Source organism: Athene cunicularia, assembly GCF_003259725.1.
Source record: "Athene cunicularia isolate RWA chromosome Z unlocalized genomic scaffold, athCun1 chrZ_part2, whole genome shotgun sequence".
NCBI lineage: Eukaryota > Metazoa > Chordata > Aves > Strigiformes > Strigidae > Athene > Athene cunicularia.
The window spans coordinates 17,250,589-17,267,680 of NW_020799143.1; the positions used below are offsets into that span (position 1 = coordinate 17,250,589).

At 38.9% G+C, this 17,092-nt stretch overlaps 1 protein-coding gene across 2 annotated transcripts in view; it reads right to left on the bottom strand.

The window, feature by feature from the left end:
* The window catches only part of APBA1 (amyloid beta precursor protein binding family A member 1), a 69,633-nt gene that overhangs the window by 36,670 nt on the left and 15,871 nt on the right, over nucleotides 1-17,092 (bottom strand). For both annotated transcript variants that reach the window (XM_026866154.1, XM_026866153.1), the window contains exon 2: nucleotides 2,590-3,794. In XM_026866154.1, coding sequence (XP_026721955.1) covers nucleotides 2,590-3,741 — 1,152 coding nt within the window. In that variant the 5' untranslated portion in view covers nucleotides 3,742-3,794. The remainder of the gene's footprint in view (nucleotides 1-2,589; nucleotides 3,795-17,092) is intronic.

Genomic DNA, 17,092 nt, shown 5'->3' on the forward strand with positions numbered 1-17,092 from the left:
AAAGCAAACTGGTTTTGTTATAAAACAATGTACAATTTTCAAAGTAGACTGCAAAATAGCTGAAGGTAATAAAAGCACACAATTTGCACCACTTATCTGCAGTTTCTTTATACTTCTGGGGGAAAAAAACCCCGTCTGCCTAAAGATAAAACACTATTTATGTAATTCCTTCTTATTTCCGGGCCAATGTTACAAATGAGACTGAATAACATCTCTGGCATATACTGGTTACACTGAAAAGCTCCTGTCTGAGATGCTAGTTCTTCCTCAAGGGAAACAGAAGAAAAATCTACATTTAGATGAATAGGCTTCAATCATATATTTATTACAATTGATCACTCATAGTCACTTAGTCAACATAACTTAATTATTTCCCAATTTACTGCTAAGTAATTCTAGGAATGCTTTGTTAAAGAAAGCAGGCTGTTCATGAGTTGGAATCTGAATTAAAGAATCCAGTAAAGCAAATACATACCACACCTTCAGTGAAAAACTGTATCCAGTCACAAGTCTCCTCTTCTACAGCATCTATTCCCCTCCATCTGCTGCAGGTCTTCTAAACTATTTGCTTAATTTCCTTCCTCTTTCCAAGAACACAGCCTGTCTGCACATCTACATCCATCATTTATTTATCTTTGCACTGAACTATACTTTTATTATACACCACTGTTTTGATTACAGCCAGCACTCAAAAATCTCAGTCAGGTTCTTATCTGACAGGCTATGGAAAATACTGAATGAGAAAATTAATTTTTGGTGTAAACCAGAAACCCCTGTGTACTTGAATAGCTAACTACAGACCGACAGAAACATCTTTTTTGTTTACTATATGACATACTAGGCTGAGTCCTACCAGCATACCTTAGAAAAGTTAAATTCTTTAAGGTGCAGCAAGATTTTGGAGAGCAGCTGGAGCACCTTCAAGAAGGACTCAATGCTCTCAGGATCCCCAACCTAATGTTCCTGAGACCATCATGGTACTGGGTGTTACAATCAGACCATCAGGAAGCAACAGAAGTTCTTTGATCCTCTTAAAGACAGTACTTACAAACAGACAAAATGGTGAACAAAATGCCCAACAAAAGAGTAATGTGATCTATTTCAAAAAGGGGAGAGAAATAATTAGAGATTTTGGAAATCTTTAAAGAAGTTAAAAATAATTGTTCTCCTGTATAAAATAATCTGGGAAGACTGCTTTAGCCTTCCACAGGACTGCTAATCAACTCTGTGACAGACATTAATTTTTAAATATTTGTAGAATGTTTTGAAATAGTTTTTTTTAAAAAAAGTTTCAGTGAAGTTATGAAGAAACAAAAAACCAACCCAAACATACTCATCACTGTGATTCCAAGAGTTTTTAAGGAAAAATAAAATCTGGAAGTTACATGTCTCAATCAGCTTGCAGGTTTTTGCAGCAACTCAAACACCATGCTCCAAAAATCTCTCCTCATTTGTAGAATATTAGACTTCATCATTTTAAAGAGAGATTAAAAAAATCAGAAGTCTGTCATAGATCTACATGATGTGATCTTTTATCAACATCTGAATTCCCTTTGCAGAGGCTGAGGTGTTTTAGATAGTTCTGATGCATTCCTAGAATATTACAATAATTCAGTTTAAAACACCAAACAACACACAGAAAGTTCTATTTTCAGTGTTCTTCCAAAAAAACACAGGTCACAAAAACCATCCCACAGCAAAAAGATGGTGAAGCAGATGTTTATGTATAGTTATCCTTGAAATAATAGCATGGGTCCATGTGATAGACTATTTTTGGCCAGTAAATTTAGTCTACCAGATCTTTTCATATCAGGCATAAATTTAATGCAGTTAACAGTTGTTTGTGAGTTTGTTTGAATAGAAATGCAGAAAACCCATAAAACTTCAAGTGAAGATTATCATACAGGCAGCTGGAACCACAAACTGGGAACTGACTGATACAAGTTAAGCCTCATGCCAGAAGTACAGAATTTCAGAAATGCTGATGCTGTAAATCTAACAATGGCCTTTGATACTTAGGTGCTGGAAAGTGAATACACTTCACAGTAATAATATACTGAGGTTTATAACACACTTTTAGAGCCTGCAAGTGGACAAAAAACTTGCAAATTTTCTGGAATATGAATCTGATCTATGATACCATCATAAAGAATATCAACAGTTTTCTGATGGAACTGTTATAATTGTTATGTGACAGAAAGTGAGGCTTAGAAACCCAGAATTAACAGAAACACAAAAAGATAGATAACAGAAGATTAAGTGTTCTGTAGCTATTCTAAAATATTCCATGGCAGTAAAAATGTAACAGCATTTGTTTCAGAAAAAAACAAGAGCTTCATGTGACAAATTCTTGTACAGTATAACTGGGGTAAGCAGCGCTTCATAAAGAAAAATTTGGCCCACTGATAACACATGTACTTACCTCTTACATGCTCTCTAGAGTGTAAATTTAAAACATACAAAGCACTACATACTTCACTTAAGGATGACTCACAGAACAAGAAAAAAATGCACCCTCCTTCACTGCCATGAACATAATAATTAAAGGAAGGAGACATAATCTGAGGGCTGAAAACTTTGTATACTCACATCTCCATCTAGTGGCCTCTGGTCGTCAGAGTCCCTGGTTGGACTGATGTCCTGCCTCATCACCCAGATCGGCTCCTTAGGTTCATCAGGGGTATAAGGAGAACGGATGGTCCTTGTCTTCACCTCCTCAATAGCCTCTTTAATATCCTTGATGGCCAGTGAAATTGCATCTCTCTTTTCCTTGCTGTACCTCTGTACAGATTCTCCTGAGCTGGATGTAACTCGAGAACCAGCTGGAAGCTGACCATTACTTTCATGCCCACCACCAGTAAGAGCATGACCATGCTCCAAACTCTGCTCTGCCTCTGGCATGTCTTCAGCTGCCTTGTCTAAGCTCTGGGAGCTCATGCTCTGCTTCACCTCTGCTACAATCTGATCAATGTCCTCCTCTTGTTCATAACTATCCATTCTTGGGTAGGGTGCAAACTCTGCCTCCTTCTCAGGGCTGTCAGACTCTCCATCAGACCGTTCATCATAATGGTGAAGGCGGGCACCAAGTGCCTCCTTGCGGTAATTGTCAGCTTCCTCTCTTTCCCGCTCATACTGTTGGATCCCCTCCCTAGCATCGAGGTCTGGCGTGTCTCCTATCTCCTCATACACATGCTCTTGCAGTCCATAGTCAGCGTAAGGCTCAGCATACTGTTCATCCTCTCCTCGGTGGAAGAGCCGATGTGTGTAGACATAACCCGAATAGGCTGCATTCATGGCTTCCTCATGTTCGATGGAATGGAAATGTAAGTGATTGGGTAATGTTCGATTATGAATGGCCTCACCGTGCTCAGCCTCAGCATTCTCCGTGTACTCCTCAGACTCAGGCCTGTACTGCACCGCATATGCGCTCTCATCCTCATTTTCCTGAATTCTCTCTGTGTCATAACTGTCTTCCACTGTGGCTATCACATCCCCTTCTGCAGTATCTGTGTGATTGTGGAAACCACTCTCAGTGCTGGCTGACCGGGCTAACATCCCTTCCTCCTCCTGCCCAGCCAGGACCCCTTGGCTGCTGTTTGTATGCCTTGGGTAGCGAGTTGCATACCGCTGTTCCTCTTCCACCTCTGACTGCTCCAGGTCAGCCTCCACTGACTCGTTCACTGCTCCATTTGTTGGCTCTTCATTTACCTCCCCCTCAGGTGGTCCAACCAAATGGTTCATGGCAAGTTCTGGTGGGTAGGTCACTTATTCTACTGACATTCTGTCTATCACAGCTGGAAAGAAATAAAAAAAAAAACCTCTGATGTTACTCTTACAAAAAAAGCGGAGTCAATAAACAGAAGCAACAAAGGTACCCTTCCTTTCCTGGTGGACAAATGTTTGACTTCATCAGATCTGAAGTCAGACAACGGACAGCACAACAGTATTATCTGCCATGCAAATGATCTCCAACAGCAGCAACCAACAACGATCCCCTTGGGGACTGTCATTCTCACTTCTACAAACAAATTCTTTGTGGAAGAATCATTTCCAAACAATTCTTGGGAGATGCTTCTAACGGACTGCTGTGGCATTTCAAAGATGTTGGCAGGTACATGTTAGAAAAGCTAACTTTTGCCAGGATAGAGATATGACAGAAATATTCTACCTTTGCTCCACCACTCTCTCTACAGCTCACCAACTTGGTGCAAATGAAGGATGCTGTAATGTAAAATGACATATTTAGTCTCATCTGCAATTACTCACAAAAATGACAGCTGTGCATACTACACTTCTTCAGTATGGTATCTTCAGCTGAGCTAGCCACCCTATGCACTTTTAAAAAATAAATTAGAAATAAAAATGTACTCTCAGGGTGTCTAAAGCACCTGTTCCTTCTCCCTACAATTGCACATGACAGCTAGATAGAACATAGTTACCTTTGTGGAATGTATCTATAATCACTTAGGATGGCTTCTGCACCAAAAATCTTTCTCAAAACATGGAAAAGACGTTACTAATATTCATAACCATGACCACCATTGAGACTAGTGAAGCATCTTAGCCTTGCTGACTTTCTCAAAAGATGATATAATTATTAGAGAGATCTGTCAACAGTAATAAATATGCAGGCCACAGAAACAGCGAAACTCCATAAGAATACAGCACAGCTTCCACAAGTTTCATAAAGCAAACAGGCCCATCCAGCTCAGAAGGTTTCATTTTTATATAACAGCTTTAGCTATTTTGAACCTTATTCTATGTTTTTAAAATGTAGTGTCATAAAAAGGACATTTTACATGCTTTTAGGTCCCCAAAATCAAGACACATATGCATAAGTAAAAGACAGTTCTAGCCTGTTACTTATTAATAAGAACTAAAAGAAAAGGTACCTGTTGGAAGACTTCTAACTTTAAGGCTCTATAAAAGAATGTGTCAATTACAAATTAGAAAAATTAATGTGAATGTAAAGTAGAATTTGAGCAAAATCAACTGAACTGAAGCAAGGAGGCTCAGTTGACACTTTGCTGACTAAATGAGCTCTGTGCAAAAGTGCAGTTGGAATAACTTCCTGTGACAAGAAAGCAACATTAATTTCCTGCTATTAGAAAAGCTGACAGGCAGACAAGGCTAGGTGGGAGTTACTTGCGCTATACTTCCATGGGAAATCTAGTGGGTGCAGCTTCCAGCTCAGCAAATGCTCCTTGTCTTTGTCATACCTAATGTTCTAGCCTTTAAAATGTAGGAGTCCTTGGAGAAAGAAAAAAAAAAAAGGGAAAAAAAAAAAAATCTTGGTCCTTGTTCCAGACAGACCTTTTAATTTTCAGAAAAAGTTACAGTATAAAAGTATACATAGCTTTTGCAAACTGTTTAACCTCTTGTTGTGGTTTAATCCCAGCCGGCAATTAAGCATCACACAGCCGCTCAGTCTTCCTAGAGGCCGGTGCATGACAGGGGATGTGATATCCCACTCAGTTGCCTTTCCCACACCCATCTCAAGGGAGAGAAATATATAGTATATCATACAGTATAAAAAATACACTTGTACAAAAATAGCTAATAAATCACATTAACTGAACAGATAAAGAGGTTTTACACAAACTAACTAACCCCCTTTCAAAATAACTATGAAAAACTTTGTTTTTTCCAGCTAAAGAAGCCTTCAGTGACAACGTACAGTCTTTCCCAGTTACAACTTCCAATAAATCAGGAAAAAATGGGCAGATTACAGGTGTGTGCCAGAACTAACAAACTAAACACTCTCCTCTCCACAGCATATGATATATTATTTAAGTAAACAAGAACAGTAATATTAGAGAGCTTTCCATTTTAAGCCCATAAAAAGGTGAAGATGCCAAGGCATAACAGTCCTTTGAAAAGTCCATCCCAAGCAGGATTTCCTGCTTCCATTGAGGTAATTTATAAAATTTCCATTGTTTGCACATAGACATTAGGCTAAAATAGAGGACTGCTTAAAAATTCAACCTTAAATCTGTTGCATTCGGAGTAGCCCCTGACTCGCACTCACAGGAAAAAGGACACTACGAGTTGAAAGAAAACTAAGTTACACATAAACACAAAATGATGACCAACTTTCTTAAATCTTTATCATGTATCTTGCCACATCTTTAACTGAATTATGTTGTTAGAATAGAAGACAAAATTCAGCTGTATGAGAACTACCTATACCTCAAGTCAAAGAAGGTATCAAATGTCACAATATTTATGACAACAGAAGTTTATTTATGACAATCATGTTTCAGAATTCTCAATACAGGCTTGCAACATAATGCATAGGATCCTATGGACAAACAGCATCACTGACATGTCTACCTGTGAGAAAAAAATTACAGAGACTACAAACCATACAAAATATTGCTAAAACCCAAACATCTTCCTTTTGGAAGCTGAAAGTTTTGAGTTTCTAAAGGTCTACTTTATAAAACTGACTTTGTTTCAAGAATGATCTCAGGTTAATTTCAAATATTGATATCCTGAAATTTTCAATGTTGTGTCCTTTGAGGGGTGAGAAGGAAATTTAAAGCTTTTCACTGAAAAATGTCCTCTTCTGTTTGCCCTTCCTCCAATAATTTCAATTTAATTTCACTTTTTAATTTTACAAACAATGAAATATTATTTTCAAATGTATTTTGAAATTTTTAAAAAAGGAGAAATTTTAATTGTTAAAAGATAAGTTTACTTACAAAACTGTAGATCTGAATAAATGCCCTTATGCCACCTAAGCCCAAACAACCTTCAAAGAAAGGTAAGCTTCTAAGTCAAGTACATGTATTTGACTATTTAACAATCAGCCTTTAGAACAATAATTTAAAGAACCACCTATTAAGGTTGGGGGTTAGAAGCACTAAACCCTTTTCATACATGGTAGCTGGAAGACTACTAAACCCCACATTTTTCAATTCTTAGTAGCATCTCCCTCAAGCAAATACAAGGTCTGCCTGATTTTTCTCACCAGGCCTCCAAACAGCACTTAATTTCCAGCAAGCAAACGAAGATCAATAACTTATATAAAATGCCATAGACAGAAGAGAATATAAGCAAGAGAGGTCATCTGACCTTGGAAATAAAGACACAGCACCCATCTGAAAGGTATTATACTCTCACATTAATTACCCAGAACAGCAGCTGTGCTCCAGTAATCAAACATATATGGGAAAGTGCTCTGTAAGCACTCATAGCTTTGCAGTCAGGACTTGATGGATGAATCTGTCTCCCAAATAGAGAAATCAGAGGTTGTATTACTACTGCAACTAGCTCTTTGCTGAAGGTTAAACTACCTTTCTGCCTGTAAAGAAGAAAAACATCTGCACATATTTCTCAAGCACATAAAGAAAAAGCTTTATCAAGTTTAAGGATTTTTCTGTGCTACTTCTTCTTTAAAAAGGAAGTATTTATAACACTACCAAAGAGCATACTATCACCTTGGAGCAAGACCACAACACCCATGCCCCAACACCATGCTCAGGAAAAGGCTAAAATAATAATAATAAAAGGTTAAAATATGAGTGTACAGATTTATTGTTTCCCAAGTCCAGTTGTATAATTGTTTGTTCTTATTCATGCCGGCAGAAATGAAGCTTTTTAAAAAAATCATTATTATTCCAAATATGCCTTTTAGTGTTTACTTTGTAAGAGCATCATATTTCCACAGCCTAACCCTGACTTTTTGGAATAAAAGATCACACTCCTTGATAGGTATGCGTACTACTGTTACCATCTAAGAACAAAGCTGTGTGTCAGCTACACCTACACACACACATACATGCTGTTTTTTGTCACATATAGGATAACAGGATAACTTAGTTAGGAAGGGACCATAGTTGGTCTCCGCTACAAACCCTGACTAAAGCACATCCAGGTCGGAGCTCAGATCAGGCTACTCAGGGCCTTACCCAGTTGGGGCTTGATAACCTCCAAGGCTGGAGATGGCACAACCTGTCTGGGCCCCAGTGCCACCGCTGGGCTGTCCTTCTGAGTAAAATGTTTCTTCCTTATAGTCAGTTTGAATGTCCCCTGTTTCAGCATGTGCCAGCTGTCTCTAACCCACTCTCCTGTCACACACTACTGTGAAGACCAGAACTGCATCTCCTCTGTTCCCTGGGCTCTTGTTGGATGACCTGGAAGCCGTCACTCTTCCCAGCTGAACCAGCCCTGGTCCTTGCAGACTCTCCTCACAAGGCAAAGGCTCCAGCCCACCATCCCGGTGGCCTCCCCTCACTTCCCACCAGTTTGTCAGTGTCATTCCTGTATTGGGGATGCAAAGCAGAGACAGTACTCAGGTGGGGTCTGATAGGGTCTGAGCGGAGGGGACAGTCCCTGCCCTCCCCTTGCTCTCAGGACTATTCACACTGCTCCAGGCACTGCTGTCCCTTTTTTTTGCTGCCTGGGCCATGCCCCAGAGCTCCATTGCGAGGTGTATTTACCTACATACATTTAAAAAAAATTACTTGCATTTATGGGAAGTGTAACTGTTTCCTCTTATTTTGTATAACGTTTGCAGGAGAAAAGTTAGTATACTAGTTGACCATGTAAGCAAAACCAGTTTTGACTTCCCTTGAAATTTCAGACATATTTACCAATATCTTCCATAAAAAATAGCTATTCTTCAAACATATTTACCCATAACTCCAAATCACACTACAAACAGAGAGACCTCTGACTGAATTTGCAAAGGCATCCTACCCCAAGTGCAAGTTGCCTTGGCACATTCTCTGAGGAATTTCACAAAGCACCTATGTTTTGCCAGACTCCAGCAATACACTGATGTTTCACTGGTACAGATACATTTATCTAGATGTTGTGGTTAAAATCTGAGGGGTGGCCAAACACCACAAAGCTGCTTGCTGTGTTGCTGCTTGCCGATACAGAATCCAAACCACAGCACTCTTATAGCTACTAAGAACAAAAATTAACTGTCCCAGTCGAAATCAGGACACTCAACAAGACATAGGAACACAAGCTACTTTTCAAGAGACCAGCACAGTCTTTTAGCAAACATATGTCTCTGAGACACATCTTCAATTTTTTTTTTTTTTTGGAAGAACCCCTATTGATACTCAAAACTTACTAGTTAGCATACAAACAACAAGCCCCTTTGTATAACTGTGCAAACTTTGAAGGTAAGGGAGTCTGTATGCTAAACAGACAAGGTAAGTGTCAAGGAGTAAACCACACCATAACAGGCCCCTTTGTATAAACTTTGAAGATAAGTGAGGCTGCTTACCAAAGAGGGATCCAAACCTGGAGTTACCATATATGAGTAAACTCAGCCTGGTTCTTTACCTCAAAATGACCACCCAGAGACCCTTCCCCAATTACAGCAGACTTGCCCAATGTATTAACGTATGCATTAGATTTCCTGGAAATAGGCAGGTATTTCTCAGAAATTACATGAATATTTATTTCTTTTAATGTATATAATGACTGTACCTTTGTCTCTCAGTGAGAAACCATCCCCCGTGCACCCTGTAGTGCCTGCTTTCTAACGCTAAACTGAGTGTTAGAAAGTTCTTAATTTACCAAGTTTTGATAACACTGTGGTATAAAATAGCTGAGAATTTAACAGCATATGCAGTGACCCCTTAGAAAGAATTCCCCACCTCTCCCATGTTAGATACCTCTCTTTTCTGAACTGTAACCTGCCTGTGAAACCTGCTTCTGCTGCCATGTGCTATATAAGCTCATCCAAAACACCTTTAAAGAAAAAAAGTTGTGAAAGGTATGTTTCTCTCCAGTCAGTGAAAAGCAGCACCTGGAAGTGACACAAACAGCCCACCACGTGCACACATGTACACACAATGGTTTATAATGATGAGGCTGAACAACTATAAACCCTCATAATATTGCAACTGTCAAGAGAAAAGCTGCATGCACAATATTGTTCTGCACACAATATATTCTACAAGTGCTTGTGGAACAGTTGTATCGCTGTAATATTTTAAACAAGTTAAACACATTAGTTTCAACATTACAATCTGCCTTTAATATCTTCTGCAAAGTCTTTAACTCCAATTTTGTTCATAATAATCTTGGAAGCTTCCATTTCTGAGTCCCAGGTCTGCTTCTGAACTCAGCAGGAGCAAATTTTAAAACACAAACTACTCCACGTTCAACTGAAAAGCCTTTTGTTTTCTAGTTAAATTATGTAAATTTCAAAAGGGGCTATTCTGACCACAACTAGCCTAAACGAGTACACAAATTCATAAGAAAAGGTAAAGAAATACTGCTATTAAAAAAGAGTTAGCCCATTCTTATAACATCATCTCAGCCATGACATCTAAAAGAAGTCCCATGTCTAACAAGAGAACTACAACTAGCCAAAGATCAAGCACTGTGGCACAAGACTCAGGCTTAACATTAGTATTTCCCCACAACTGAAAGCATACAAAGAGTCAAATTTTGGGCGGGACAGGGAAAAAAGCAAACCCATGAATTTATGACCAAAGAACCACTGAGCTACTAGAACAGGACATCACAGGATTTAAGTCAGCAGCAGAAAAATAAACAAAACCTATGTCTTGGAAAGACATAACTACATCTATTGTTTAGAAACTTCCCCATATATAACACAATTAAAAATTATGTTATTAACATCAGAGATCCATATGGAACAATAATGAACAGAGTACACAAACCATACTGGAATGGAAGTGAATTGGATTAAGCCACAGTGTGTACCTGAGTAACTCAAAGCCAAATCATACATCAGATTCCAGCTTTGTGCTGTTTCTAAATCTACTTTGGCTCTCACCAATGTATAAAATTCTGTGGTGGAAAGGTTGAACATGTGTCAGCAGCAGACCTAACCTAACCTAAACCACATCATCTCAGACTAAACCTGGATTACAGGGAATTAATTTGAATTTCTGCTTCCAATTAAAAAATTTTTATATCAGCTCCTAAAGAGCTCTTTAAATTGAATTGACACCATAACTAAAGAAACCTGAACAAGGCACACAATTCTCCTATGGAGTCTGGAAGTATCATCACTCACAAGGTAACAAGAGTACTAGGACCATACCATGTTCTTGCTCAACAGCATTTTTAACTCTTCATTTTTAAATCCTAGGTACCTACTTTCATTCTTGAACTTTTTGTTTTGATAACACAACTTCACCCTTGCTTCAAGTCTTCAAAAGCACATTCCCATTTCATCTACTGCAGCCCATAAACTAGTGAAACTACAAAGGACCAGTTTTAAAAAATTGCAATATATCTGATAAAAATTTTATCTTTTCATAAGATCTGAAAAGCACTTTAGGAATAAAATGATAAATTATTGTATTTACAGATTTAAAAGTTTATCAAAATCAGAAATTATTTACTGCCTATACAAATCACCTCTACCTGTTTTTAATGTGGGCTTAAAACAGATAAGAAGTAGCATTTTGCAAGTATTCAATTAATGAGAAATTTTTTTTAGAAAAGTAGTAATTAGTTTTAGGCATGCTCATTATTAAACTGAGCATCTGGGGGAAAAAAAATTTAGTTTCCAGTTCCACTGAACCTGAGCACACTGAACAGCTGATGACCAGTATGCCGTCAACAATGAAGTGAACATAATAGACACAGGGTAAAAAAACCTCAGCTCCTTCACTTTCTGCCCACAGGCCTCCTTCCACCAGGCCCATGCCTGCCACCATGAAAAGAAAGGGTTGCTGAGAGAAACCTGCACCTGACATAAAAGAACCCCAAAGTTCTGTTAATAGTAAACAGATCTAGAATTACCAGAGTTAATGAGCTCTCAAAAACCACTCTTCTCCCCTTACAATTACCATCTTATTCAAAACTAAAATTTGAACTTGAACAAGAAACACCATTCAGTAATCTTCAATGCAGACAGGCCAAATGCTTTAGGGCACTGGAGAAAGAGTGCTCTGATCAGAAAAGGAACAGACCTTTTCCACCACCTTTTAACACTGAAGTCCTGCCTACACAAGAAACAGAGGCAATGGACTTCAGGAGTATCTGAAGCCATCCATCTGCTGCCAGGCAAATGTTAACTGATATTATGGCCTAAACAGAGGAGATGAACCAAAAGCAATAGAGAAAAATCTTGACAAGGATCCACAGGCAATCTCTGTCATAAAGTATAAAGTTTAGACATGCTAGACAGAAGATGCTTAAAAATATATTCATAAATCCCAGATTGTAATTGATTGAGGGAATAAATCTGACTTGTCTCAACAAGCAGAAAGATTAAGCATTGTAAGTAAAAGTCCTGTAACAGCTAAACTGTGTAAATTTGGGTTTCTCTTTCACATTACTGTGATTCTCTGACAGGTTACTGCTGGTTTTATTCCTGGGTATATTATGGATTACAACTTTAATTAGCAGCCAGATAATCTAAGATTTTGACCACTGGGATTGTTATTCTACTATTTAAATCATAGTTAATAATAAAATCAATTTCCAAAGGAGCAAGAGAAATTGAAATAGTATAAAGCAATTTCAAAGTACAACAAACATTTAAGATCAATATTACAATGTCACACTAGCTGCAGTCTCTGTTATAGGTACAATTATTAAAAATGAATCTTTACTAAATCTGATAATGGTTAGTTGTAATGTACCATTTTTTCTCCTCTGTATAAAAGGGCAGAACTGTCTCAGAGAGCACAGTGGAAAATACCGACTCTCTGGTGATGAACTCTGAATGCATATGATATTGTCTTTACACTACTGATATTTTTATAGCAATGAAAACTATATTTAAACAAAGATGGATTAGCTCTATGATATAAAAAAGTCACAAATTGACCCAGCGAGCCCAATACCCTTTCCATGTTCTTTCAGATGCCATACAGAACAACTGTAGACAGAGCTAAAAACTACAATCCGCCAAGCTGCAGGATTTGGCTGTCTTCAGGGTGAGTAAGAATGCCTCAGGTTTCATGCAGAGAAAGAGTAAGAACTAGTATGTTCAAAAAGTCTTTGTATTTTCCTTCTCTGCCTACACATAAAGACTTCCAATCTTTCTGGTTGAGACAATCTTACTTAGATGTATTCTTGGTCAGGGTTGTACAGTCTTGATGCAACATACCTTTGATGCAAGTGAAACAGAAGACGAATCAGCCAAGAATGAAGACTGAGAACGCTCTGCATCTGTTGAAACCTCGAGTCACTTAGTCCTCCTGATTTAAGAACCCAAAATGATACTGTGAGGGGAAAATCAAATTGTATTGGGCCTACATGGCAAGGTTTTGGTAGTGGGGTTGGTGGGGGGAAGTGGCTTCTGTGCGAAGATGCCATAAGCTTCCCCTATCCCCAACAGAGCCAGTGCCAGTGATAGTGGAAGTGCCTCTGTGACAGCATATTGAAGAAGATGGAAAAACTGCTGCATAACAGCAATTGCACAATGAGAGAGAGGAGTGAGAATATGTCAGAGAAACCACTGCAGACACTAGGGTCAGTGAAGAAGGAAGGGGAGAAGGTGCTCCAGGCACTGGAGCAGATATTGCCCTCCAGCCTGTGGTCAAGACCATGGTGAGGCAGGCTGTGCCCCTACACCCATGGAGGAGAGAGGAACCCACACTGGAGCAGGTTTGCTGGCAGGACTTGTGATCCTGTGGGGGACCCATGCTGAAGCAGTCTGTTCCTGAAGGACTGTACCCCGTGTAAGGGACCCACGTTGGAGCAGTTCGAGCAGTCTGTGAAGAACTGCAGCCCACTGGAAGGACTCACATTGGAGAAGTTCATGGAGAACTGTATCCCATGGGTGGGATCCTATGCTGGGGCAGGAGAAGAGTGTGAGGGGTCCTCTCCCTGAGGAGAAAGGAGTGGCAGAAATAACGTGTGATGAACTGACAGCAACCCTCATTCCTCATCCCCTGCACCACTCAGAGGGGAGAAGGTAGAGAAATTAGGAACAATGTTAAGTCCAAGAAGAAGGGAGGGGTGAGGCTATGGTGTTTTTAATATCTGGTTTTATTTCTCATTATCCTGCTCCGATTTGATTGGTAGTACCTCAAACTAATTTCCGCAGTTCAGTCTGTTTTATCTTGATCTACAAGACTTTCCTTGTATTTTCTCTCCTGTGTCCAGCTGAGGAGGGGAGTGATAAAGCAGCTTCAGTGGGCACATGCCATCCAGCCACCGTCAACCCACCACACAAATGTATCAATTTTGTTATGGAAAACAAAGTTCTCAAGAGAGTTAAACTCTTCAGCAAATATGCAGCTTTCAGGAAAATCAAGTTAAACAACATACAGTAAAGGCTAGCTAGTTAGTCTCTTAGTCTAATTAGCTTCCTTCAGCTGAGGGAAGCAAGTTACCAATACTGTTTCCAGGACAGTGTTTGAAAGAAAAAAAAGGCTGAAGTAGCAGAATAGTATACAAGTGGAGGAGAAAAAAAGCCTCTAGGACACCGTAACAGTATTTTTTTTTTTTTACTTCTTAAACATACCTGTAACAAATGTAGTAGCTAACAAGACAATAGAGCAATATATCTTCATCTAAAAATCTGTTTCCTATCCCAAAGTACAGGATCAACTCATTGAAACGGTACAGAAATAGTGCTGAAACCCCAGTAACTTCCTAGATTCTGTCACACAATCAGTAAAATGATTTGTTCTGAGGAGCCCATTATTATCTGGGACATTCAAGCTAAGCATGGTCCCTCATGAAAAGCAATCACGTTAGAGACCTGATCCTCCTTTAATTAATTTTATTTCACAAGTTTCAAAGGAGATGTACCTGAGTTAAACTGGAAAACTAGGATAAGAGGAATACAGAACTTTCTTACTTTTCATAGTATAACATGCCTCTGTCTGGCAACTGTTAACACCTCACTACCAAAACCACTAGATTTTACAATCCCTCCTCACATCCTGCCCCCCCCCTCTCCTCCTAGAAAAATAAAAGCCTCAAAACTAACAGCTTTTATTTCAAATGTTATTTTGATTAGACTTACACTTTACTACACTGTCTTTGACAATTATTTCTAGAAAGGCTTGGAAAAGGCAGTAGGTAAGATGTGGAGATGTTACTCAAACTGTGGAAGAATGAGGAAGATAGAGAGAGGAGGTAACTAAAATTCCAAAACACGATTATGGCAGGCATATAAGCTCTTTTCCATGCACTTCTCACCACTCAAAACAACTGAATAAACACATTCTAGATGCCATACCATAAACTACTTTTCAGGGACCTGATGTATGCTGGGATTACATTATTGAGAAGACTGCAACCATTACCTAGTTTGCCTCTTCTTTCTGAGTGACAGCAAGACTTCACAGTCTGTATCTACTTTCATTCAGAGAAATTAGGTAAGCATGTAAGGTCTGCAGGTAATCAAAAGCTCCTGAAGAAACAGTGAAATTCCACTAAGAAAGAAATTTCATTTAAAGGTATAGTCACAGCTGAAAACTTAAAAAGTTACAACAAAAAAAATCCAACAAATCAACAACAACAAAAAAGTCTTAGTGGTTTCAAGCTGCAATATTCCTGGAATTAAATGCTACAATAGATTTGAGCTTGTATCTATAAAACTTTAATTCTCGGGGAAAAAAAAAAATCACAAGAAACAAAAACTATGTAAAAAAGCAACAAGTACAAATGAGGAGGAAGTAGGAGCGCACAGATGTAGGTTACAAGAAATTAAAATTAAATTTTTCTGCCCCCTACATGGACAGCTTTCTCTTCTACTGTATTTTCTGTTACCATTTTAGTCGACATAGTAAATCCAGTGTGATCTCCAAACATCAAATTCTAATAACACCTGCAGATCCTTTTACTTCTATTTCAAGGACAAGCTGCTGATTCAGCCCACACTTAAAAAAAAAAAAAACAAACAACAAAGCTGCACAGCCCAGCTCACGAGTTTCCAAATGCCTGATGGAAAACTGATCTACCGCTTGTATTTTCTCACACATTGGGAACTACGTTACAGTGCTATACTCTAAAAACAGCCCCATGTCCTCTCCAAAACCACATAGAAGGATGTCATACATACACTTCCCCAGAACAGTCCTGAGTGATTAGAGAAAAAACCCTCAAGCACATCTTCCACTGTTACAACCTTTCTGAAATGCAGCACCAGTCACTTGTCAGCACACAACAGAATTTCAGCTGCAAGAGGCCTGTCTGCCTGTTCTAGGCTCCCCAATAGCAAAGGTTTTTCTAGCCCAAAACATCAACCATTTCTGCACCTTCAGTGACTAAAAAAGCAAGATGTAGCCTGTGCTCCTCCTCAGAGCTGATGAGAGAAAGGGTAGTTATTCAGACAAGGGGGACATCAACATCAGTCTCTCTTCTCTGCACTGAGGAAGATCTTGGCTGAGACCTATTTTTGAGGACAAGTGCATTTCTGTTAGTAGAGCTAGCTGCTCCAAGGTGACTACACATGAAATCTGTTCCCCAGACATAATTAAACCCTAATGAAGGCTGCCATTTCTCTATGTCTGCAGCTCAGAACAGAACTTGAAAAGTATTAGTAATTGCACTGTACACAGCTCAGGGTTCTCACATCTGTCTCTCAAATGGCACTTGGTCAGAAAATAGTGTGAGCAAGGGAGATGGGAGCAACATCTAGTGTCTTCAGGTCAAGAAAAAAAACCCCATATATTCTGTTGATATTAATCAAGTTAACCAGATCACACACCTCTGCCAGATCACGAAAATCAAAACCATATGCGCATTCTGCCAAAACCACAAAGCTTTCCACACACTTGCCAGTCTCTGCCTACTCAGAAAACAAACCCACTGGAACAAAATCACATAAGAGAGAGTTCAGAAGAAAACAAGGAAAACCGAAGGGAGTCACCCAGACACACTTTTCACAGCTCAGTGCAACATTTACAGATAGAAACTCCACAGAAACCAGTCCCAGTAAAATAATACAGGCAATGGAAAAAAAAGGATATAGTTTAACAACATTTAAAGATGCAGTCATAAGCAAAACAGAACATGAATAAAAGATTTTTCTAAACACATGAAGGGTGACAGTCGTCTTATTTTTTAAAATTATTTGTTCCCCACCCTGCAGTGCTTTTGTGTCCCTTTCAAACAGAACTGACTTTAAAAAAACCTTCAGATGGCTCACATTTCTGTAAAAGTATGTTAACTTTGTCTT